The sequence below is a fragment of the Podarcis melisellensis genome (assembly GCF_964234715.1).
Source record: "Podarcis melisellensis genome assembly, chromosome: 10".
NCBI lineage: Eukaryota > Metazoa > Chordata > Lepidosauria > Squamata > Lacertidae > Podarcis > Podarcis melisellensis.
This window is the reverse complement of record NC_138542.1, coordinates 60,318,367-60,341,253: the sequence shown is the minus strand read 5'-3', so window position 1 is coordinate 60,341,253 and position 22,887 is coordinate 60,318,367. Positions and strand designations below refer to the sequence as shown.

General features: G+C 46.5%; 1 protein-coding gene across 4 annotated transcripts in view; it reads right to left on the bottom strand.

Annotated features, from left to right (window-relative positions):
* Positions 1–22,887, bottom strand: part of PTPRO (protein tyrosine phosphatase receptor type O) — a 135,522-nt gene that overhangs the window by 48,831 nt on the left and 63,804 nt on the right. For 2 of the 4 annotated variants that reach the window (XM_081926797.1, XM_081926798.1), the window contains exons 2-6: positions 22,350–22,499; positions 13,359–13,632; positions 5,341–5,499; positions 3,168–3,320; positions 1,195–1,647 (exon numbers count right to left, since the gene is read on the bottom strand). In XM_081926797.1, the coding sequence (XP_081782923.1) occupies positions 1,195–1,647; positions 3,168–3,320; positions 5,341–5,499; positions 13,359–13,632; positions 22,350–22,499 (1,189 nt within the window). The remainder of the gene's footprint in view (positions 1–1,194; positions 1,648–3,167; positions 3,321–5,340; positions 5,500–13,358; positions 13,633–22,349; positions 22,500–22,887) is intronic. The other 2 variants (XM_081926800.1, XM_081926799.1) reach the window with 1 other exon arrangement.

Here is a 22,887-nt window from a genome sequence, read left to right as displayed (position 1 = left end):
AAGAGTTCAGGAGAGGCTTCTGCAATGTCTCTGGAGCTTCCTCTTGTTCTTTTCAGAGGCCACCTGGAGTGAGCGAAGCAATGGCAGGTGTGCCCGTGAGGCCCACAAAAATCCGAGGCTAGCTCTGAAGCTGCTCAGTGCTTTTGCTACCCTGCAGGTTGAAGGGGTTTTTTGCAAGATGTCTCTTGGTGGACCCTCTTCTCTTGCAGTGGGCCTGGCAGGCTAGACTGATGGGTGGGAGGTGGCAACAGAATCATTCTGAGCAGCCCTGGGCTGCTGGTTCGAGCCATTAATTTCCCACAATGCTATGGTGAAACACCACATATGGGTCTTGGGAGGAATCAAATGGATGCTTGTTGTTGTTGTTGTTTAGTCGTTTAGTCGTGTCCGACTCTTCGTGACCCCATGGACCAGAGAACGCCAGGCACCTCTGTCCTCCACTGCCTCCCGCAGTTTGGTCAAACTCATGCTGGATGCTAGGCCAAACTATATCTAGAGACATTTCAGCAACTGAGGCAAAACACCCCCTGCCACCTCCATGATGGAGGCCCCTTGCAAAGCCTTGCCACGTTATTGGGGTGGGGGCTCCAGAAAGCACTTTTCCTTAAGGAGCCCCTTTCCAACTCAGCAAGACTCAGCACTAGCTGAGGTTGGGGGAGACAGGTGGCAAAGCTGAGCAAAGGAAAGCTGTGCTGCTCTGTTGCCGCCAAAACCTCCCTTACCTGAGTGGCTTTGGTGGCAGGATGAGGGGGTATGGTTCCCGCGGGGAACCACCTCTTTTGTTCACACCACCTGAGGCAGCTGCTTCATCCCGCCTCACAGTGGTACCTCGGGTTACAGACACTTCAGGTTACAGACTCCGCTAATCCAGAAATAGTACCTCGGGTTAAGAACTTTGCTTCAGGATGAGAACAGAAATTGCATGGTGGCAGCGGGAGGCCCCATTAGCTAAAGTAGTACCTCAGGTTAAGAACAGTGTCAGGTTAAGAACGGATCTCCAGAATGAATTAAGTTCTTAACCCAAGGTACCACTGTAGTACTATTTGGGAATGCCAGCCCAGAAAACAATTAAAGGATAGGTGAGAGAAAGGCCAGGCCAGGCAACAACTAAGAGACCTGTTAGGGCCCAATGATACCAGGTTTCAACGCCAACCTTGGTGCCATGATTCTCAACAGCGCCGTGTGACCTTTTACCTTCTCTCTCAATGTTAATATGGAAGCCATCAAACGCCGTGGGCGGTTTGGGAGGGAGCCAACTCAGCACCATTTTCACTGGGAGGAACGAGGAAGGCTCCGGCGTAGGGCTCCCAAACTCCTCAGTGGGGTTGACGCTCTCATAATCTCTTGGGATCGCGTTGACAAACTCGTCTTCATTCTCTGGGGAGTCGGGCTCGTTAATCCACCAGTCAGGCTGAGGCGTGGTTTCGTAGTCGCTGCTATTGTAGCGGTAATCAGGCCACGTATAGGAAGTGTTCGCAGTTGGGAGCTCAGGGAGATCATCCAGAATCTGGGTGGCTTTGTCCTGTTGCATTGTCTTCTGTGTCCCCAAGAATGGCTCTTCGGGGAAACTTCCACTCTGCTCCTCCCAGTTCTCATTGAAGTTCATATGTAAGATACGCACAGAAATGTTTCGAGGTGGGTAGGGAACTGGAAAAGATAGAACACTTTTTCCCATTTGCGTATCATGCATAAAATACAATGATAGATAATAATCATCAATTTTCATTTCCTAGATCAGTGTTTCTCAACCTGTGCATTCCAACCCACAAGTACTTTGGGTCACAAAGCTTTATAAGTGAACTTCAAATAGCCTGCAATCAGATGGTGTGCTTACATTCCCAGGAGCAAAACTCTGAATAACTTGGTAAGTACTATACATATTTTAATGAATTCCACATTAATAGGGGCATTAAACAGTTTTTTTTCCCCTTGGATGCCTCAAGTAATGATTATAAAACAAGCAAATTTGTAGTTCAAATGCACACAATCAGTAGCTGCCCAAGACCTATAGTCCAAAATTCATGGGATAATAAATTAATGGGTCACCATACCAGGTAAATATGGACTTGTGGTTCGCCATACTAAAACGGTTGGGAACTACTGCCCTATGATTATCATGAACATAGATAAGGCACACACACAAAATAGCAGATAAATTCCAAATTAACTCAAATTCCCTTAAACTGCCTGACCTGCCTTTCCCTTCTCAATACTTTAACAAAGAGGTGTTCAAATGTTATACAACAACTACAATATTAACAACTTCCATTCGTATTGACACATTAAATGATTTACAGTGGTACCTCAGGTTACATATGCTTCAGGCTACATACGCTTCAGGTTACAGACTCTGCTAACCCAGAAATAGTACCTCGGGTTAAGAACTTTGCTTCAGGATGAGAACAGAAATTGTGCTCCGGCGGCGTGGCAGCAGCAGGAGGCCCCATTAGCTAAAGTGGTGCTTCAGGTTAAGAACAGTTTCAGGTTAAGAACGGACCTCCGGAACGAATTAAGTACTTAACCTGAGGTACCACTGTACAAACGTACAGGTGAAGCATTCAAACTATATCCTTATTCTTCCTGTGTGTGACAATGACTCTGTCCATGATGTTTCTTTCTGTCCTTGTAAAATATTATGTCTATCTTTTCCCAGTTGCTGCTGTTCTCCATCATGCCTTGATCATGCTTGGCCTGTACTGCAGGTTAGCTATGGGGCAGTGGCGTAGCGTGGGTTGTCAGCACCCGGGGCAAGGCAAGTAATTTGCACCCCCTAACCCGTGGATTTGCGCCCCCTAACCCATGGATTTGAGCCCCCTAACCCTAACTCCCAGATGTTGCGCCCGGTGCGGCCGGCCCCCCCTGCACCCCCATGCTACGCCACTGCTATGGGGAGCCCCCATGTCCTCAAGACTACAACTCCCCTCATCCCTCCCCATTGGCCATGCTGGCTAAGGCAGATGGGAGTTGGAGTCTAATAACAATTAGAGGGCCATGGCATCTGTCTGCCCCATCCCGGGCATATAGGGTACAGGTCTTGGGGAGGCCTCTAAAGCACAGGTTCACAGCAGGGTTTCTCTCAGGCCAAAGGAAGAGGCTTCTGCTTATGGGGACAATGAATTGTATCCGGATACAATGTGCACACGACATACAGAAGCCACTTGTTCTACCTGTTCGGTGTTGCTTTGCTTCGTGTTTCACCCCACTGTATTCCACCAGGGTGCTTTTGCTGAACGTCGCTTCAGACACCAGCTGAAACGTGATGTTGCTGTAACATATTCCTGGCAGCCAGTGATTGAAAACGGTTTTGCCTTTAAAGAAATCTGCAGGGTGGTGAATAAATGGCACAGATTACATGAGCCAGAAGACCCGACGTCACAGCCTTAAGGAGACAGATATTGCTTGGCACAGTCTCAGAGATACAGGATTTGTGTGCACTCAACAACATTTCTACACTCCTGCCCCCACTCCGTGCCTCCACTCTTTTCTTCCTGGCTGTCAAAAGTACTTAGAAGCAAGACCCAGGAAAATAAACACGAAAGTAGGCAAAGGAATTGCAAGTGGCAACATACCAAACAACTACCAGACTTTTAGAAGACATCTGAAGGCAGCCCTGTTTAGGGAAGCTTTTAATGTTTAATAGGTTATTGTATTTTAATATGCTGTTGGAAGCCGCCCAGAGTGGCTGGGGAAACCCAGCCAGATGGGCGGGGTATAAATAATAAATTATTAGTATATTATTATGTACGGTGTGACACAAAACATTTCGAGGAACAGATATAAGCTTTTTCATTCCTAACAAACCGCCAAGGGGCAAAACTTGCAGGGAGCAAACCAAAGATGCTAAATTGTGGGGGTTTCTTTTGTTAAAGCCCCCAATCCCTGCACCATGGTATGGTCCTATTCTGAATCAATGCCCCCCATGCCTGCAATTTACTCCCCCCCCCCCATTCACAGCAATTACTATTTAGGTGACTTGTCTGCTTCGTACTTCAGTGTTCCCTATGGACTGACTGGCACCAGCTTTCCACAGTTTTGGATATAGGTCTTTCTCCATCCTACCTGGAGATACCAGGGGATGATCCTGAGTCCTTCTTTGTATTCAGCAGATGCTCTATCACAGAGCTCCAGGCCTCCCCCAAATAATGACCCATAATAATTAATAGTAACATTCCAGCTTCTTCAGCTATTCAGCTGAACAAAAGACAGAAAACGATTCTTGCTTAGGAAAATAGGAAGTTGCCTTACACCGAGACAGACCATTGGCCCATCTTATTCAGTACCATTGATGCTGGTTGGCTGCAGCTCTCCAGGGCTTCAGGCAGGGGACAATCCCTACCTAGAGATGTTGGGGGTTAAATCTGGGACCTTCAGCATGCAAAGGATGTTCTTGATCAGGCATAGGCAAACTCCGGCCCTCCAGATGTTTGGGACTACAATTCCCATTATCCCTCACCACTGGTCCTGTTAGCGAGGGATGATGGGAATTGTAGTCCCAAACATCTGGAGGGTCAGAGTTTGCCTATGCCTGTTCTTGATCATCGAGCTAATGTAATAGGTAGTAAGAAGCATGGTCTGTAGGGGGAATATTTGTTCAATGACACCCTTAGCAGGAACTTTATCCCCCAGGTCTTGACATAAAGCAATAATGCCATCACAACAGGATAATCAACTAATGAAATGGCTGGCCTTGTGAATTGCCCCTTATTTCCAGCTTCATGTGAACTTTACACCTTCAGTAGGTGATGAGTATCTGGGCAAAAAAAGATATTTCTGTATTTGTGTTGCATCATATTGAAAGGAGATCTCCCTGGCCATTGGATCAGCTGCTGAGGTGCTATGGAATGACTATAAACATTCTAACTTGCCCAAAGGTTTGAGACAAGGTCAGCATACAGGGCCCAGGGACAGAAAGGGCTGGGAGTTGTTGGTAGAACAGAGAAGGGTGTAGGCAGGCAGCACTACCAGACTGTTCTGTATGTGAAGACAATTGGATATATCCAAGTGGGGAACTTTTGGATCACACCTAATTTCCTGTGGTTGGGTGGAGTCCAAAGGGAGAGAAGGTCAGGAGGGGAAAATGTTCAGGAGGAGACCAGAAGGATGGAGTGATCTAAGGTGGAGGGGGAAGCCCCCTGCAAGTGATCTGCTCAGACTTCTAACTAGAATAATCTGTCCTTCTCCTGACAGTCTGGTGAGCGGCGGAAAACTGGGAGGCAGAGAAGCAAGGGAGAGGTATCAAAAAGAGACTTGAGAGAAAAAGGGGCTGTCCTGCCCACTTTTGGTTCTGTCTCCTCATTTTTGGCTCTGACCTCAACTACTATTGTTTAAGATTCCACCTACCTTTATATAACATGGTCCGATAGTCTTTCCCTTCCCAGTAGCTTATATTCACACGGGTGAACACATTGTACTTCTCTGGATACTGGATCTCAAACAGCACCCCAGTTTCTGGTGATGGTTTATAGTCATAGATGGAAACGCTGGTTACAGGTAGAGGTTCTGAAAGAGAGAGAGAGAGAATGCATTTTAGTTCTCAGGATAATCAGGTTATACTTTTAGAAAGAGATGCATATTTTGCAGTGACTTGGGGTCTTAGTCGTACATGCAAATAAATTGCTTTATTTCTCAGTGTGTAAAAGGTAAATGTGTGAATTGTTCCATTGCCTGCAGTGACCAGCATGTGGCACCCTTGGGCAGCTCTTCGGGTCCCAGTGCCCCCCAGCATGGCACACACCTGATGTTGCCATGGGACATCTCTCAAATGTGGCATCCCAGCTTTCAGAAGAGTTCCAGGAAGCTGGATGTGGGAGAGCCTCTATTATAATTTCCCCCAATGCCTCTAATGTTCTATCACACCAGGTAGGGATGGAGAAGTCTGCCGATTTCAGTTTATCACCACCTCTCACATTTTCAGTCTTGGATTCAGTTTGCCACATTTTCGCAATAGCTTGCAACAACAACAAATGCCTTTATGAAAACTCTCCTAATATTGATGTTTCGGTCTGCAATTTTGTCTAATATACACAGCAAGTTCCCCCTAATGTGTTTTTGCACACTTTCCCCTCATAAATGCAGCTTTGTACATATTATTTACCAAATTCAGAGGTGTGAATTGCAAGAGCCATGTTTCAACTGACATTTTGCAACATAATGACAGCATGGTGTAGTGGTTAGAGTGTTTCCCTAGAACTGGTGCATATCCCTACCCAGCCGTGAAACTTGGGCCTGCACTCCCTCAGCCTGACAAACCCCACAGGGACATTGTGAGGATAAAATTTGGGTCAGGATGAATCACGTACACTGCCTTGATGTCTTCAGAGGAAAGGCAAATTATTAAGTAACCGATGCAGTGAAACCTTTGGACAGGGTTAGGTTCAGACAATTTTCTAGGTAGGATCAGGCATGATGGTCTGCCTTGGGACTCCTCCTGGATTCATCTTGCCTCTACTATGGTCTGAAGGCACATGGGACTTAGCTATCCTTCATGACTTTCTGCCTGATGAAGCCTTCTCAGGCCATAATCACATTACAATTTTCTAATTACGGCAAGTTTATAGACTGAGCGATTGCATTACCCTGTTACTTCTTCCCAGAAGAAATCAGATGAGGAATGCAAGCTTGGTATTCATTTTTATTACAATTTTATTTTGGCCCTGATCTTTTGATTTAATTAAGTGATGATTAGATCAAGTGGGAGGCATCATTAAGCTCTCCCTTCTTCTGTTTTCTTTCTAGCTGCAGCCAGCAAATCAACATGGATTAATGAATAGCATTTGGAGATGCTGCATTCAACATTGCGTCTTTTGGAAATATCTCAGTAGCTAAGTACCCTACGCACTCACTGTTCAAGGTCGATTTCCAGAAGAGCAGCCGTGTTAATCTGCTTCAGCAAAAGCAACAAGACCCTTGCGGCACTGAAAGGTTGCTTTAATGGCATCAGTTTTCAAGCCAATGGACCATACTTCATCAGATGTAAGACCCCCAATATCAGAGAAGGAGGCTAGACCTGGTTTTGTTGTGGTTGTTGTGTTGCAACCCAGGAGAAAGTGTGCTTCTTTATAAATGCACGGGGGTCCCTTCCAACACTTCAGTTCCATGTGCAGAATTCATCATGCAAAAGGCTGGGCTGGATGAATCCCTAGCCAGAATTAAGATTGCCGGAAGAAATATCAACAACCTCAGATATGCAAATGACACAACCTTGATGGCAGAAAGTGAGGAGGAATCAAAGAACCTTTTAATGAGGGTGAAAGAGGAGAGTGCAAAATATGGGCTGAAGCTCAACATCAAAAAAAACTAAGATCATGGCCACTGGGCCCATCACCTCCTGGCAAATAGAAGGGGAAGAAATGGAGGCAGTGAAAGATTTTATTTTCTTGGGCTCCATGATCACTGCAGATGGCGACAGCAGTCACGAAATTAAAAGACACCTGCTTCTTGGGAGAAAAGCAATGACAAACCTAGACAGCGTCTTAAAAAGCAGAGACATCACCTTACCAACAAAGGTCCGTATAGTTAAAGCTATGGTTTTCCCAGTAGCGATGTATGGAAGTGAGACCTGGACCATAAAGAAAGTTGATCGCCGAAGAATTGATGCTTTTGAATTATGGTGTTGGAGGAGACTCTTGAGAGTCCCATGGATTGCAAGAAGATCAAACCTCTCCATTCTTAAGGAAATCAGCCCTGAGTGCTCACTGGAAGGACAGATCGTGAAGCTGAGGCTCCGATACTTTGGCCACCGCATGAGAAGAGAAGACTCCCTGGAAAAGACCCTGATGTTGGGAAAGATGGAAGGCACAAGGAGAAGGGGACGACAGAGGACAAGATGGTTGGACAGTGTTCTTGAAGCTACCAGCATGAGTTTGACCAAACTGTGGGAGGCAGTGGAAGACAGGAGTGCCTGGCGTGCTCTGGTCCATGGGGTCACGAAGAGTCGGACATGACTAAACAACTAAACAACTAAAGGAAGAATGGGTGAAGTCATACCTGGGGGTTATCCTACAGCTCAAGGATGTGGACATGTGGCCCTCCAGATGTTACTGGACCCCAACTCCCATCATCCCTGATCACTGCCCATACTGATTAGGCCTGATTAGGCCTGATGGGAGTTGTAGTTGACTCCAACAACATCTGGAGGGCCACAGGTTCCTCATGCCTGCCATATTCTCTTTGCAACCACCTTTGCAATCTGTGTCCAACACTATGCATTCCATCACACTGGTGGTTCGCTCCAGTCAATATCCCAGTTGAAGAATATATTTGTTTTCCAACTCTTCCCAAAGAGAGGAAGAAGTGTATTTACAGCAGGCTGCTATTCCCCTTCTCATAAACATATCATTTTTATTCTCTCGGTGTGATCAGCTCTGTGACAAGGAGCAAGATCGATACAGAGCTGAGAGGAGGGGGAAAAGAAAAGAACGAAAGAGAAAAAAGAAATAAATTGCATTGATCTGACCCAGACCTGGCTATCTTATTAGGCTTGCCTTAAAACTAAGCCTCTAGATGGAGAAAGGGTGACGATGCAAGCATGTTGTTTTAGTAGCAAAGTTTTAAATTGCTTTCCAAAAACGAAAACAGTATCTTGAAAGCATCAGTAAAATTGGCCGAGATTCATGCTGCAGATTTCATTCAAAGAAAAATAAATCTGGGGATTTTCTTCCTTGGTACCTAAAGCCAATTCACAGGCTAGGCTGCAACCTCCATGCTCTCAGAGGAAGATGTCTTATACCTCGTTAGGCGAGTTGTCTACCTGGATCAATAATGCCTACTCTGACTGGCAGTGGTTCTCCAGGGTGTGAGGCAAGGGCCTCTCCCATTTAACCAGAGATGTCAGAGACAGAACCTGGGGCTTCTTCGGCTGAAGCCCATTCTCCGCCTCTGAGATGGGTCCCCTCACATTTGACTTCATGCACAACGAACTTGGAGTGAGCAGACTTTGGAGCACACAGTACAGTGGTTTGCACTGCCTTATGGAAGCCAAAATTGCATGGGCAATCTTTAGGCTGGCTGAATGTTCTTCGTTTCTTCAGAGAACCTTGAGATCCACCAGCTGCAGGCAGGTGCAAAATAACAGATGAGGTGGAGCTGAATGCAAAATGGTGAACTAGGGGATTGGCGAATAGATCCAATGACCTACTGTATCTCATTATTCACACACAAGGGGAAACTGCATATGCAAGTCCAACTATACACTTGAGTTAGGAATACCTAACCTAATGTGCTTCTTTTTTAAAACAACAACAATAACCCTTTTTGTTCTTGCTATCACTGAAACACTAGATGCCAGAAATCTTTACCAAGCTACTACAAATTATTCCACAGCTCGTGGGATATTTGCAAGGACATTCTTTTAACCTGCCAACCTGATTTGATTACCGGGTTGTTTCAACTGGAGTGTTTTATTGTGTGTTTTAATTGACAAAGGATGGGTCTCTGGACTTCCAAAAATTACTATTATATGGCAAGTTGTCTTCATTAAACCAATGGTTTGGTACTGGCGAAGGTATGCTATGGTATTGCTCTGAGCACAACTTCTGTTAGGCTCCACTAATATTGCTTCCCCACCTCTCTAAGGCATTGCAGAGAGAGCGGATAATTAAGAATCCAGTGCCTAGTCAAATTTTAATTATTGGGAATAAATAGAGGAATTTTCCCTAGGTATTTTATTTTCTTAGAGTTCCTCATATGCACATGGGCAGGGGGGTGGGAGAGAGAGAGAGAGATCAAAATAGAACAGTGTCTCCCCAGACCCTAATAAGAGTGTTCCCTCTCTCCTGGGAACCAGCCAGCCTGGAAAGGAGCTTTGTAGTGCTGATTGAAACCTGGGGGTGGGACAGAGACTTCAGCAAGAAGCAAGAGGGATGGAAAGAACACATATTCTCTCTCTCTCTTGCCTCTCACTATGCAACATAACACTCAAGCTGGCTGCCAGCTAGGGCAGTCCTGTAGCTTCTACTTGTGGGAGCCCACCATTTGAAGGCCTGTCTGGTGTGAGCCCAGTTCAAAGAGAAATAACCCTTTTAAAAGGGAGAGCAGGTAAGGGCATCAGAACTGCCTGTCATCAACAGCGAGCCCCTGCACAGCAGATGGAGCAGAGCCTCAGGTCACCTGGTCACACTCTCCCCTGCCAACGTGAGAGGCACGGCAACCTACGTCTGTTGCACTAATCCTTTCCACAAGGGCACCTGTATGTAGAAATTCAAAGTCTTGGTGCTGACCTTTAAAGTCCTAAATGGCCTCGGTCCGGTATACCTGAAGGAGCCTCTCCACCCCCATCATTCTGCCTGGACACTGAGGTCCAGCACCGAGGGTCTTCTGGCAGTTCCCTCACTGCGAGAAGCCAAGTTACAGGGAACCAGGCAGAGGGCCTTCTCGGTAGTGGCACCCGCCCTGTGGGATGCTGTCCCACCATATGTCAAAGAGAACAACTACCAGACTTTTAGAAGACATCTGAAGGCAGCCCTGTTTAAAAAAGCTTTTAATGTTTAATAGGTTATTGTATTTTAATATTCCGTTGGAAGCCGCCCAGATTGGCTGGAGAAACCCAGCCAGATGGGCGGGGTATAAATAATAAATTATTATTATAGTTATTATTAAATCAGCCCCGGCAGATGTTATGCAAACCTGTGCCCTCTTTCCCCTCTTTTAATTGTTGAGACACGCCCTCTTTTTCAGGCGAGGCTTAACAGACTGACCTCCTGACAGCCTAAACCTCTTAATCTTAGCTTTGTGGGTTCTAGCCCCACCTTGGGCAAAAGATTCCTGTATTGCAGGGGGTTTTTACTAGATGACAATCGTGATCCCTTCCAACTCTACATTTCTATGACTCTATTCTGAGAAATTTTCACATACCCAGCATCAACACCCAAGAAAAATGTGAACAGGATCTATCTCGACCCATAGTGAAGGTAGTTGAAGATAACATGTACCAGATGCCCATGCGACTCCTAAGCAGGAAAGCGCCAGCCTCATGCATATTAGGCTGACATTCAAGCCATTGTTCTGAAGACTTGTGCGCTCTTTCCCTGAAGAGGGATGTGACAGTGATGAGCAGCTCTCCTGCAAACATCAATAGGCCCTGAGGAACTGTGGTGAAATGTCAAAGGACAACTAAGGGACCAATTGCTTCGGTGATGCTTATTTCACAGAGTGAGGCCTCTTTGGGGGCCTCGTTTGCTGTGTCCCACGGCAGCCGACGCCGGCGGACGGGCTGGGAGCGCGACGCCTGCCTGGATCGAAGTGGCACGCCAATCTGTAAGGCCCAGCCACAATTAGGCATGCGCTCTGTCAATATGCTCTCATATGGTCTCCATACGCCAGTGATCTTTAGCAGACAGGAAGCCATATGGCGCGGCGAGTTTCGACTGCTGCACGGGTTGCCGTTGACAACAATGGTAATTAAGGATCGCAATATAAAGAAGGTGGTGTTTTAACCGCCGAGTGTCGGCGAACACTGGGTAAACCCTTCCGCTTTCCCCTTCTCATTCCTCGTGTCTTTTCAAACCGTCTTCCGCCAGGATTTTTCTACTCCTGTCACCGCTTTCTCTCCATCTGTGGGCCAAACTAGACATGTTTGGCTCCAGGGCGCGTGGCTTTTGTTTAATAAATAGCAGGAAGGCATGTGGGGGAATCCAGGTCCAGACTGAGGGGGTGGGGCATTTCTTATTTATTTCATTTCATTTATTTATTTGGAGAGCTTGTACTCTTAAGCAGAAAAAAAGGCTAGCAGGAGGAACTTACATGCAATCAGTTGAAACACAACAGTCCCTGCCCACAGCCTTATGATTGAAAAAAACAAACAAACCACATGGCACACAAGGAGAAAGGGATGGGGAGGGAAGAGGAATCAAATCCAGGCACTGTGTTACCCCTGTGATCCTGCCTCAGCCCCAGAATCATAGAATTATAATGTTGGAAGAGACCCAAGGGTGTCAGAATTTCAATCAAAGCACCCATGACAAATGGCCACCCAACCATCGGCTTAAAAACCTCCAAGGAAGGGAGTCTACAACCTCCCTAGGGAGTCTGTTCCCATGTTGAACAACTCTTACTGCCAGAAAGCTTTTCCTGAAGTTAAGTCCGATCTCCTTTCTTGTAACTTGAAGTCATTGGCACAGGTCCTACCCTCCAGAGCAGAATTCCCTAGCTCCTCTTTGCCTAGAGATGAAAGGTGACATTGGCATCTATGTATGTAAATAGCAACCCCAGTCCAGGGGGTGGGGACCAAATGGATCACTAACCAGGGGTGGCTAAACTGTGGTTCTACCAATGTTGAGGGACTACATCTCTGACCATAGCTGTCAACTTACAGATTTGAAAATAAGGGACCAGCAGCCTTGAAAATAAGGGATCAGCAGCCAAAATAAGGGATTTTCCAAGCACAGGTATGTTCAACTTCTGAGCCCCTCCAAGCCAAAGGTAGAAAGCCCAGCCAGCAGCCAAACGAAGCCTCAAGCGGTGGTTCCCACAGCGCAGCAACCCGGCAAAGGGGATGCAGCAAGGAAAACCATCGTCACCTCTCCGCTGGGAAGCGCTGAGCAAAAGCGAGTCCCCAGGCAACGCGGCCGATTTGATCGGCACAAGGCATGCAAGCTCCACCCCCCAATCGTTCTTAGACTCCTTATTGGGTGAGCAACACAGCCAAGCAACACAGTTGAAGCCTCCCTCCTCCCTGGCCGACAGGGAGGGAGGGAGAGGAGCTGCTTCCTTTGAAACCCAGGAAATTTAAGGGACATCATCAATAAGGGACAGCAGCGGGACACGGCGCTGGGATAAGGGAGTTTCCCACCAAATAAGGGACGGTTGACAGCTATGTCTCTGACTGGTGCCCCTCCTGGCTGGGACTGATGGGAGCTGAAGTGCAGCAACACCCCTAAAGACACAGCATCAAACGCATGAATGGCCATGGATTCAGAAAACGTAGAGGCATGAGGAAGGCAGACTGGTAGGTTCAGTCTGCTGGCGTGCCTGCCTATTATTTCAGTTGCGATATTCATGGTGGCTGGCTCTCAGGATGTGCTGTGAATTCTCCTTCTCGGGATGCCTGCCTCTTATTAATTGATTGCATTCATATTCCATCTTTTTCTCCAATAAGCTGAAGGGGGGACATATGGTTCTCCCCCTCCTCATTTAATCCCCACAACAACCCTGTGATGGAGGACAGGCTGAGAGGCAGTGACCAACCCAAGATATCCCTGTGAACTTCATGACTGTGTGGGGATTTGAACCCTGGTCCATCACTTAAACCACTGCACTTCACTGGCTCCTCTCTCCACTCCATGTCCGGCACCAATAAACTGCAAAAAGGCATAGTGCCCAAGTTTCAAACGCGTTCACTTTGATTTTTAAAAGTTACTTACTGGTTAACACCGTGATGGATCTCGCTGGCTTGGAAACCATGTTTGCGCTCACCACGACCAGAGTCACTATGTAATAAAGGCCATGGTACGAGGCATTGAAAACCACAGGAGCAGGTAAAGTGCTGTTGAATTCGTCAAACTGGAAAAAATAGTTCTTAGATTCGCCGGTGATTTTGACAACGTACACCGAGGACGAGCTCACCACGTCCGCTGCTTCGAGGGAAACGGCGATGCAGTTGTCGTCTCGCACTGCCACGTGGAAAGGCGCCGCATTCTGCAAGTGAATAAGCAAAAGAAACGTATTGGCAAACGCCGCTCAGCAGGTGCTGCTGTTTTGTCTGCCACCAACAGAGAAGCTGGATCATGCTTAGGAAGGTTTTATTAATGGTCAGATCAAGAAGGAGAGGATCAGGATGGGAGAGGAACCCTCCCCCCCCCCCAATTTTGGCATTTCCTCCTTTGGGGTGAAAATTATGCTCTGGCATGAACACTGCTGATGCTTCTTCTTTTTAATTTTTTTAAAATTTATTTCAAAACCCAAAAAAATTACAAATATCAAATTCAAAATCCATATTCATTTTCTAGTAAAGGTAAAGGTAAAGGTACCCCTGCCCGTACGGGCCAGTCGTGTCTGACTCTAGGGTTGCGTGCTTATCTCGCTCTAGAGGCCATGAGCCGGCGCCGTCCGAAGACACTTCCGGGTCATGTGGCCAGCGTGACGAAACTGCAGCTGGCGAGCCAGCACCAGTGCAGCACACGGAAACGCCGTTTATCTTCCCGCTATAAAGCAGTACCTCTTTATCTACTTGCACTTAGGGGTGCTTTTGAACTGCTAGGTGGGCAGGAGCTGGGACCGAAAGATGGGAGCTCACCGCCGCAGGGGTTTGAACCGCCGACCATACGATCAGCAATTCCTAGGCACTGAAGTTTTACCCACAGCGCCACCCGCGTCCCCTATTCATTTTCTAACATAACCCTATTACATAGTTTACTTAAATTAAAATATATCTAGTTGCTCTAGGCTTCCCTTTGCTATATGTAAATACAACACAATTCACAAATTATATTATATATGATATTATAGGTTCCTATATACCCCCACTCCCCTTCACCCATGTGTGATCTCAATATTTTACTTCTTCCATCTTGTTGTGTTGTTATAATTTAATAATTATTCAGTTGATTCTGTTATTATTTTATTGCTTACCCCTGCACGTTTTACACATTCTCTATTAATATTTCAATTCCGGAACCATATTTTTTCATGTATACCTTCACTCCATCCCACTCGCTAATTATTCTCTGATTTGAGTGGCCTCTAATAATTGCCGTCAATTTTGCCATTTCTACAAACTGGCAGAGTTTGTTTTGCCATTCGAAGCACTGCTTCTAGGCATGTGGGGACCTCTGGACCAGCGGCAGAGCATATGCAAAGCGGCGCAGCTCCCCCCTTCACTCGACAGCTCGGGGTAGGCTTGGAGGTCGTGGGCGGCGACGCACCAAATGTCTGTTACAATATTCCGTTCCACCTTAACAGATGTGTGGAGTTGTTGTATGCCACATGTCTGTTTACCTTCCAGCACAGCTTGTTGGGAACTTCCGTTGTGTGTATAGCTTTTGCTTATGCTGCTTGCTTGGACACGAAGGGGAGAAGACATGTTTTTCCCTTTGTCCTGATGCTGAATAAAATGCCTGTAAATACACTTTACACAGCTTCTATCTGCCCTTCTGTTGCGATGAGTTGTTTTCTCTCTGCTGGCTTGCGTGCTCAGTTTCTGAAGGGTTCTGAAGCTCGAGTCGCAGTTACATACTGATCCAAGGACCGGAGATCGCCCGGCTGCCGGCTGGTGGGCTGGAGCCAGCTGGGCGCCTGCCAATTGCCCCCATTTCCTTGGACGCATCCCAACAATGTCACCCCCTCAGCGAAGACATCCGGGGCAGTCTGCCCCCACCACACACCCTTCCTCCACCCCTGCTCTGGACATTGATTGTTTTTGTGGTGCTTCCGGTAACATGGCAACATGATTGTTCTGCATGCCACCACTGCTAGCCACCAGGGCAAGGCAGCAGTGGCCCTGTAATTATAAGGAAAAAGGGACCGCATTTAAAGTTCCAGCATCTCTCCCAGCCCTTTCCCCTCATTTAATTGGCATGACGATGCTTAGATCTCTACCTCTTGCCTGCTCAAAAAGTCAGCACCAGGTGATATTTCCAGCTCCTCTGAATCACTTTGCCCTTTGATGGTCCATAGGAGAGCAACTTCAAACGCCTTAGCTCTGCGGCTCCTACAGCAGAAATGGCTTTGCTCTTGCAAGTGAGGATGTTAGCCAGCCAGTTAGGTGTCTCTTCACAAGGAGTTCTGAAAATCTTTCACCAGTCTAACTATCACCACCCCCACCCCCAGAAATAAGTCAACAAAGATTGCAAGCTCACAAAGGTTTGTCTACAATGCACCAAATATGAGTCATTCACTGCCCCGCCACAAATAAAAGCTTCCCCTACCTGATTGGTTTCTTGGAGATCATTCTTACGAATCACCTGTCTGCTCAGAAACCAGGTGCAAGCTCTATCTATTACTCATTCATGAAATATTTCTCATCAAACACAAGTTCTCTTTTACCCTCTCTTGTATTCAAAGCAACAAAAGGCTGTTATGGGCAGCAATGCAAATAGTCCGCTAGGCCTCTACCTCTCACTAGCAATCCTTGATTTATTGTTATGACTTTGTGGGGTCCAAGTCACACCCTAAATTCCTGGGTCCAATAAAAGTTGGAATTAATCAATGTTTGAAGAGTTAAACTGTGCCATACACTGGACCCCTGGATTAAGCCTATGTTAACAAGCCAAGCCAGCCTGGCAGTTGCTAGCTGAGTGGGGAACAAAGGCTGCTAGCATCCCATCAAATGATGAGCCATCGAGATGTTCAATGGCAGACATCAAAGGGGGTGGAGCCCCTCCTCCAGCTGTGTGTTAGTGGGCAGAGACAAATAAGGGTTTAGGATTTCAGTTTGGACAGTGCTTTTTTCTGGGGGTACGCAGGGGTACGTGTACCCCTAAACATTTTGTGAATCCAGCAGGAGAAGAAACTTTCTTTAATAAAAAAAAATACAGTGGTACCTTGGGTTACAGATGCTTCAGGTTACAGACGCTTCAGGTTACAGACTCTGCTAACCCAGAAATAGTACCTCGGTTAAGAACTTTGCTTCAGGATGAGAACAGAAATCGTGCGGCAGCAGTGAGAGGCCCCCTTAGCTAAAGTGGTACCTCAGGTTAAGAACAGTTTCAGGTTAAGAACGGACCTCCAGAACGAATTAAGTTCTTAACCTGAGGTACCACTGTACTTTCTTCTCTAGCACAGTGAATTGTCAGTTCCATTACTACCCTCAATGGCAGCCTCATTTCCTTTCCCGAGTCTCAGATGGAAGCAAGGGTTTAATGTGTGAGGTAATACATGTTCTTTGTACTTTGTCCATTTACTGTATTCCCCACCCCCCACCCCGATTTGAACTATAAAACAGTGATTTTCTTGAGTCAAAATGAGAGTACCCTTAAACATTTTTTTTAGGGGGGGGAGCACTGAGTTTGGATGATGTATGCCAGAGGGGAATAGTTTCACTGGGTTCACATACAAGGAAGAGGAAGTGGGGTGAACACCACCACATGGGCTGACTGTGACAAAGAGACAAAGAGCATGGGCTGATTTCTCTGTTCTGGGACCCAAGCCTTCTGTGCCTATGGGAGAAGCAAAAGAATGCTCTGAGCAGTCTCCATCATATTCTCAGGTTGCACATATGTGTAAACAAACCACATATCATAAAGACACCACCAACTGTGCAGAGCCTCATTTCCAAAGGAAAACCCAAGCTAAAGTGCGCCTGGCATCCTTGTCATGCTGTGCCACTTGTGGAGATTGGGGTGTTGTGTAACACTATTTTCTGCTTCATGTGCCAATAGGGGGTACAGCCAGAAGCAGTAATGGTTGTGAATACCAGTTGCTGGAAGCCACCGGAGGGGAGAATGTTATTGAGCTTGGGTCCTGCTTGCAGCTTCCCATGGACATCATGGCGGCTACTATGAAAGCAGGATGCTGAGTAGATGAAACATTAACCTGACCCAGCAGGGCTTTTCTTGTGGTTTAGGGGGGTTCAGATCCCCCGCGCACCGACAACGAAAGAATGCATGAGAGTAAAGTGAGTTGAGGAGGGACACAGATTTTATAGCATATTCTAGGTTTCCCCACTTATTTCCATGAAACTGAAGGTGTAAACCAGCTTTCCCCAGCCAAGTGCATCCTCTCCGATGCTCCCCAGACTAACTTTCATCCCATCCCCAGTCAGCATAGGTAAGAGTCCGGGATGATGGGACTTGTAGTCCAAAACCCCTTCTGGCCTTAACTCTATTTGGAGGCTGGGCCTCAAATCTTTGTGAGATGTGTTTCTGCAGGGAAAGAAAGCAAACAGATAGTGGTACATTGAGGGTCTTTGTCTGCTCCCAGCTTTTCTGAGGGCTTTGGTATGACTTGGGCTTGACATGCCTGTAATAATAAACCGCGAAGGAGGCTAGATGCAATCATTTGGTTTAGGAGGCAGGTCTTGCCAAATTTCCCTGGAGGTGTGAAACAGCCTCTCCAGCTGTGACACTAGCAAATTAAATCCCGTAGGTAGCTGACCAGAAGTAATGAAATGTGTATTTGCCATACTGATGCTGTCAGTCCCGACTCACAGCGACTTCCCACTGCAGTAAGTGGTGGCAAATTTGTCACTTCCAGTGGGGCTTCAGAGGTCACATCCCGGCACAACCTTCCTCTGCAAACGTTGAGAACCTTGGGGGCAAACTGTCGCCCGTCATGCCTGCTCTTCCATCTATTGGTCCTATCTACACATTTATCCTGGCTCCCACCCAAAACACGCAGACAGAGACTCTTGTAAGTAAGAAAGAGATCTTATTCAGGCAAGTAATGAAATAGGCTCAGCAACAGGTACAGAGTTCAGGAGTCATGATTCCAGCACAGGAATGGGTAGGGCAAGAAGTTCAGAACTGAACAGAAGTAATAAAGATGTCCCAATAAATTCCCCCTACCCCACCCACCCATCTTTTAAAGCATGTGCTCTTTCAGGAAACCCAGACTAAACATTGTGGAGTAAATTTACAATTAACTCAGTACAATAACTACGCTAGAGCAACTTGGAACACTGTCTTATACCAGGTCAGACTCTTCAGCTGCATTCGGACAGAACTTTATTCTATCTCCCCAACATTTCCTTACCTGATCGTTTTCACATTCTACGTGATCTTTTACACAATGTTAAAGCCACTTCTGGAAAGTGAACAAAATCCAGTGGAAGTTTAGCTCTCATTTCCATGTTAATTGCTTCCAGAAAAAAATCCATTTGTATCCCCATTAACCCAGAAAACCATGGGACAGAATTTGGGGCAGTATTTCAGTGTACAGTACATCCATCATACAGTTCCTTCCTGTCATGGGGGAACAGAATTGCACATGTGCATAAAGAGTGGCAACATGTCTGATAATATCCATGGTTGTGTAAGACCACAGCCATTGGTGCAAGTGAAATTTAGCATGACAGTACATCGATCAAAAACCTACAGTTCCTTAATGCAACAGGTAGTGCAGTATACAGCACAAGGAACATAGAAACCAATGTTATTAGTATAACCAGGAAATCTAAACCAATAAACCCAATTCCTGAATGTAACTTTTATCCAGTTAGCCCAGTATTGTCCACTTGATTCTGACCAGTAGCAGCCCTCCAGGATACCAGACAGAGAGGTCTTTTCCAATATCTTCTACTTGACCTTTTTAACTGAAGATGTTAAGGATTTAATCAGGACCTCCTGTATAACCAAACTGCATGCTCCTCCACTGAGTGATGGTTCTTTCCCTAGTATCTTGGCTAAGTGAATGTACTGTAATCTCATTCCCAGTTGCAAATCTCACCTCCACTCACTTAAAAGAACAGGGGCTATTGTGGCACACATGCACCCACCCCTCCACCTGCAATAGTAGAGTAATAATGCTATCCTACTATACAGGGCTGTTTTTTATGATTACAAAGGTAACATTTGCAGACTGCTTTGGTTGCTTGAAATGCATGTTCTACAGATGTGAAGCATTCATTCAAGCAATTAAGACAAATCTATAAATCTGTACAGTCTCCTCAGCAAGGAATCTGTTCTGACATGAGACTAATCCATATGCACAAACTACCAGCTCCGTATGCATCCACCTACTCAGCTACTTAGGAAGCAATGACAATTAAACTTTAGCTGTTCCCTAGTGAATAAGCACATGTAAATACACAAATGAGTGCAAGATGAATTATACGATGCAATTAAAAAGCTCCTTCCCACACAGGCCTTATTCAAAACCCAGGACGATATAAACAGGGAAGATAGATGACTTCATCTAATGGATCTCTTTACCAATGCCAGATTATTCCCAATAGTACAAATCTTGAGTGCAATTCTAGTCTAAATTGCACACACACACCCCTCTGACAGGTAGGTAGGTAGGTAGATGATTAGATTTTCTATGTTAGGAATGAACAGTAGTTGTTCAATATAAGTATAAAGGTAAAGGTACCCCTGCCCGTACGGGCCAGTCTTGACAGACTCTGGGGTTGTGCGCCTATCTCACTCAAGAGGCCAGGGGCCAGCGCTGTCCGGAGACACTTCTGGGTCACGTGGCCAGCCTGACATCGCTGCTCTGGCGAGCCAGAGCCGCACACGGAAACGCCGTTTACCTTCCCGCTGGTAAGCGGTCCCTATTTATCTACTTGCACCTGGAGGTGCTTTCGAACTGCTAGGTTGGCAGGCGCTGGGACCGAATGACGGGAGCGCACCCCGCCGCAGGGATTCGAACCGCCGACCTTTCGATCGGCAAGCCCTAGGCGCTGAGGCTTTAACCCACAGCACCACCTGCGTCGGCGTTGTTCAATATATGAGGTTTTAATCAATACCCAAACAAGTTTTTAGAGATTTAGTTGATGAAAAACAATGATTGTGTTACAGTGGACGCTCGGGTTGCGAATGTCATCCATGCGGGATGCAGGTTCGCAACCCGCAGTGTTCGCGACCTGCGTCTGCATGTCTGAGCTCGCGCAGGTTGCAATTTGGCGTTTCTGCACATGCGTGACTGCCAAAACCCGGAAGTAACCTGTTCCGGTACTTCCGGGTTTCAGCAGTCTGTAACCCAAAAAAACGCAACCTGAAGCATCTATAACCCAAGGTATGACTGTACTGGGATTTTCTCCCTGCAACCACTCATGTTGTGAGCTGTCTTTCATTCCCCCAACAGGCCACAGTGGCCTGGCTTGGGCATTTCAGCACCATGGACAGGGGATAAGCACCAGACTTTGGAACTGGCTTAATGAGAGCGGTCTTTATATAAGGAATGCTACATTACATGAGCACAGGAAACTGATAGTTGCAGTTACAACACAATTGTTCGCCAGCTGGGGAACGTGGATATTCCACACAGAGTCAGGGAAGCATAAATCTAAAACTTGGAATGCAATTATTGCATCATCCCCTGAGTTCCCTGCCAGTACTTAATTGGTCCCTGCAGTATGAATCTCAATAGCTGACTCCCCTCATCCCACCTGCTGTTCCCTTTTGTGAGGAGAACAATTCCTCACCCAAACATTAATGATGCTGGAAGAACTGCATGTAGTCCTTGTTCTGCATTTGCTCCTTGTTCTGCATTTGGGGGAAGGGGTGCAGCTCAGAGGGTTGCATGTAGAAAGCCCCAGGTTCAAAGCTTGGCACCTCCAGATAGGGCGGAGGAGAGACCCCCATCTGCAATCCTGGAGAGCCGCTGCCACTCAGTGTAGGTCAGGCTTCCTCAACCTCAGCCCTCCAGATGTTTTTGGCCTACAACTCCCATAATCCCTAGCTAGCAGGACCAGTGGCCAGGGATGATGTGACCTGTAGTCTCAGAACATCTGGAGAGCTGAGGTTGAGGAAGCCTGGTGTAGATGACACTGAGCTAGATGGATCAATAATCTGGCTCGGTATCAGGTAGCTTCCCAAGTCCCTCCAACATACACTTTTTATGTTCATATGGGTGCAACATCAGGCCAATGATAGATAATCAATGGCTGGTTGACTAGATCTGACGCCTGGCCTGAACTAATTTTCTCTGGCCCTTGGTGATTCTACCAAATCTTAACCAAGAGGAATATGGGCATTTGCTCACATTTTCCTAGAAGAATATTGGATTCAAACATTGTGAGATGCAGAGGTGTTCCATCCATCACCCCATTTATTACTGAATGCATGTGCTCCATAACAGGAGGCGGAACTTGCATGTGTCAATATCAGGAGGAAAGGGGCAGAAGGGGAAGACTGCATGCCCACCTCCACCATCCTTTTCCTGCCTCAGTTCCCTCCCTGAGTTTCCAGTTTTCCTCTCCCCTTTTTTCTTTTGATTTATAATTTTGCATATTTCTGCATGCCTTGGGAGTCCTCCAAGAATATCTTATTTTTAGGTGGCCCCATAGAAAGACACTTAACCACCCAAGTTCACAACTGAGTTTATGTATTACGTTCTCTCCCGCTCTTTAATGTGCCATTTTAAAAACAAAAAGTAGTAAGAATGAAGGGAGATGGGCAGCTGGAACCTTAAGAAAGATTAAAAGCGGATCAATACAGCAGGAAAAGCAAGAGATCTGGGCTGAGTTGCTGGGAAATGAACAAGCATGCAACTTCAGTGCAATTTAATGGTTCACAAAGCAGAAGCTGGAGCAGCTTGGCTTTGAAATTTGGAAAGGCCCTAGTGGCTCAGCGATTGCCCTTTGCTTTTTCGGTGTGACCAGCAACCAGAAAGAGACAAGTCAGTTCATGCCCTCTTTTGGTGGCCACTTGACTTCCTGCTCACACAACAGGGGAGCATCTATGGATGTGATATGCCCACTGTGATCGCGTGCTTTGCCTGCGAAAGTCAAAAATTCAAGCTAAAGGCTTAGATACCTGTAGAGCAGGGGCAGAAGGCAAGTTGCCCTCCAGATGCTGCTGAACTACAATGTTCATCATTCTGGACCATTGACCATGCTGGCGGAGGATGATGGGAGTTGAAGTCCAATGACTTCTGAAGGGAACTATGTTGGTAACCCCTGCCTGCTGTAAGAGACATACATCACTCCCGAAGATGGTGCAGTGGACAGAAAGCTCTGCATGTACAGTCAGAAGTCTTCACACCCTGGCCCCCAACTAGGTAAAATCAAACAAACGGATGCCATTGTGGTTGGAGTCTTAGACGTGGACCCAGGAGATCAGGGTTCAAATCCCCACTCGGCCATGAAGCTCACTGGGTGATGTTGGGCCAGTCACTGCCTCTCAGCCTCACCGGGTTGTTGTAGGGATTAAACAGGGAGGGGGAGAACCATGTTTACCACCTTGATCTCCTTGGAGAAAAAAGTGGAATATAAATGCAATCTGTCCATCAATAAAATCACCTGGATGCAGGATTACTCAACCTATTATCCACATAGTCCATCCATCATGATTC